Source organism: Pseudopipra pipra, unplaced genomic scaffold, assembly GCF_036250125.1.
Source record: "Pseudopipra pipra isolate bDixPip1 unplaced genomic scaffold, bDixPip1.hap1 HAP1_SCAFFOLD_561, whole genome shotgun sequence".
In the NCBI taxonomy this organism is placed as follows: domain Eukaryota; kingdom Metazoa; phylum Chordata; class Aves; order Passeriformes; family Pipridae; genus Pseudopipra; species Pseudopipra pipra.
In genome coordinates this window covers 12,501-15,000 of record NW_026991048.1, presented here as the reverse complement: position 1 = coordinate 15,000, position 2,500 = coordinate 12,501, and the positions used below count along the sequence as shown (strand labels likewise).

The 2,500-nt window shown below is 72.9% G+C and overlaps 1 protein-coding gene across 1 annotated transcript in view; it reads left to right on the top strand.

The window, feature by feature from the left end:
* Window positions 1-569, top strand: part of LOC135408718 (collagen alpha-1(I) chain-like) — a 3,893-nt gene extending 3,324 nt beyond the window's left edge. Inside the window, exon 3 of the mRNA XM_064643733.1 lies at window positions 1-569. This exon is cut by the window's left edge and continues 982 nt beyond it. Within this exon, the coding sequence (XP_064499803.1) occupies window positions 1-569 (569 nt within the window).
* The last annotated feature ends 1,931 nt before the right edge of the window (window positions 570-2,500 follow it).

Below are 2,500 nucleotides of genomic sequence, written 5' to 3'. Positions count from 1 at the left end.
GCCGTCCCAGTCCCGCACTCCCTCGGCTGCGCTTTCGCGCTCGGCTCTCGTCTTCCTCTCCCGTCATCGGGCCCGCCCGAGGAAGCCGGTCGAGAGCCCCGCGGCTTTCTCGCGCCGGCCTTCCTGCCGCTCGTGGGGTTGGCCGGCCCGTGGCACGCGCCGAAGGCCGCGCGGCAGCAGACGCGGAAGAAAAGGGGCCCTCGGAACCCGCGCTGCTAGACAACCCCTGCCCACAATACGGACAGACGCGTCCTGGCGCCGCCGCGCCTCCGAAGCGGCTCGAGGCTCCTCAGCGGGGAGGCGCGCGAGAGCAGGCCGCCTCTCGCCTAGACCTAACCGGAGGCGGCGCCCGACAGCGACCCCTTGGCCGACTTCCGGGGCCGGCCGCGACAACAGGTCTACCCCGAAAATGCCGACAGGCGCCTAAGTCCCGCCGGAGCCGGGTAGACCTGGTGGCCCTGCGCCGGGACGCCGCCGGGGCGCAGGCCGCCGGCGGCGGCCGCGGCGGCCGCATCGGCCGGCTCCGGAACCGGGTAGACCTGATGCTCGCCAGCCCCGGAACCGGGTAGACCTGATGCTCGACAGCACCCGGCGGGGCACGAGGCCGGCCGCGCCCGACTGGGCGAACGGGTCGGCCCGGAAGCCCGGGCCAACAGGTCTACCCGCCGGGCTCGGGCACCAGGTCTACCCGCCGGGCCCGGACACCAGGTCTACCCGCCGGGCTCGGACACCAGGTCTACCCGCCGGGCCCGGACACCAGGTCTACCCGCCGGGCTCGGACACCAGGTCTACCCGCCGGGCCCGAACACCAGGTCGACCCGCCTAACCCGAACGCCAGGTCTACCCGCCGGGCTCGGACACCAGGTCTACCCGCCGGGCCCGGACACCAGGTCTACCCGCCATGCTCGGACACCAGGTCTACCCGCCGGGCTCGGACACCAGGTCTACTCGCCATGCTCGGACACCAGGTCTACCCGCCGGGCTCGGACACCAGGTCTACCCGCCGGGCTCGGACACCAGGTCTACCCGCCGGGCTCGGACACCAGGTCTACCCGCCGGGCTCGGACACCAGGTCTACCCGCCATGCTCGGACAACAGGTCTACCCGCCGGGCTCGGACAAGAGGTCTACCCGCCGGGCTCGGACAAGAGGTCTACCCGCCGGGCTCGGACAAGAGGTCTACCCGCCGGGCTCGGACAACAGGTCTACCCGCCGGGCTCGGACAACAGGTCTACCCGCCGGGCTCGGACAACAGGTCTACCCGCCGGGCTCGGACAACAGGTCTACCCGCCGGGCTCCGAGAGCAGCTGTACCCACCGGCACCCCCGCCGCCGAGCCCAGTCGGCCGCCGCCCTGCCACCTTAAGAGAGTCCCAGCTACTCCCCCTCTGGACCCGCGCCGCGGACAACGCCCTCTCTTTCCCACTCGGAGCCCCGGGCAGGAACGGCGGCGCCTCGGCACCCGCCGAGGGCCTCGGCTAAGCGCTCGGAACCCGCTCCAGCCACCCGACTCGGAGAGCGGCTCGAGCCGACGAGCCCGGACCACAGGTCTACCCGCTGCACCGGGACACCAGGTCTACCCGCCGGCTTCGGACCAGGGGTCTACCCGCCGGGCACGGACGACAACTCTACCCGCTGCGCACCTCTGCGGCCGAGCCGAGGCGGCGGCAGCCGTGCCACCCGGGCAGAGTCCCGGTTGCTCCCCCCGTTTCCCCGCCCCGCAGAGAACGTCTCTTCTTTCACCCTCGGGGCAGGGGAAAGGCTGCTACGCTCGGAGCGCCGGGCAGAAAGCGCAGCGCTAAGCCCCGAGACCGGCTCTAGCCGCTACTCTCGGACATCGGCTCTTCCCGGCGGCGCCGAGGCGGCCGAGCCCGGTCGGCCGCAGCCGTGCCGCCTAAAGAGAGTCCCAGTTACTCCCCCGGCTTCCCCGCCCCGCAGAGAACGTTTCTTCTTTCAGCCTCGGGGCAGGGGAAAGCCTTAACGCCGGAGAGGAAGTCTGCCGCAAAGGGCCACGGGAGATGGAGTCCCCGCAACGAGCCCCCCGGGAGAGTACTGGACGGAGCATGCGCGCTGGAAGGACTCGCTAAGAACTGTGGGAAATCGGGGAGGTCGGGGCAGGGCCGGAAGGGCACGCCGGCGCGCCGACCGACGGATCGAGCGGTCGCACGCCGTCTGCTCGCTCCGTGAATTCGGTGCCACGCTCGGAGCACCGGCCGGAAACGGCAGCGCTTCGGCGCCGGCCGAGGGCCCTCGCCGAGCCCTCGGAGCGGCTCTAGCTGCCGGACCTGGACAGGAGCTCTACCCACGGGGCTCGGAGACCGGGTCCACTCGCCGCCGGGCGGCGGCGCCGCTCCGGCTCTAAGTCCGCCGGTCGGCGGGAAAAGGTCTACCCGCATCCGGGCCGGCCGGCGGCGCCGCTCCGGCTCTAAGTCCGCCGGCCGGCGGGAACACGTCTACCCGCGACCGGGCCGGGCGGCGGCGCCGCTCCGGCTCTAAGTCCGC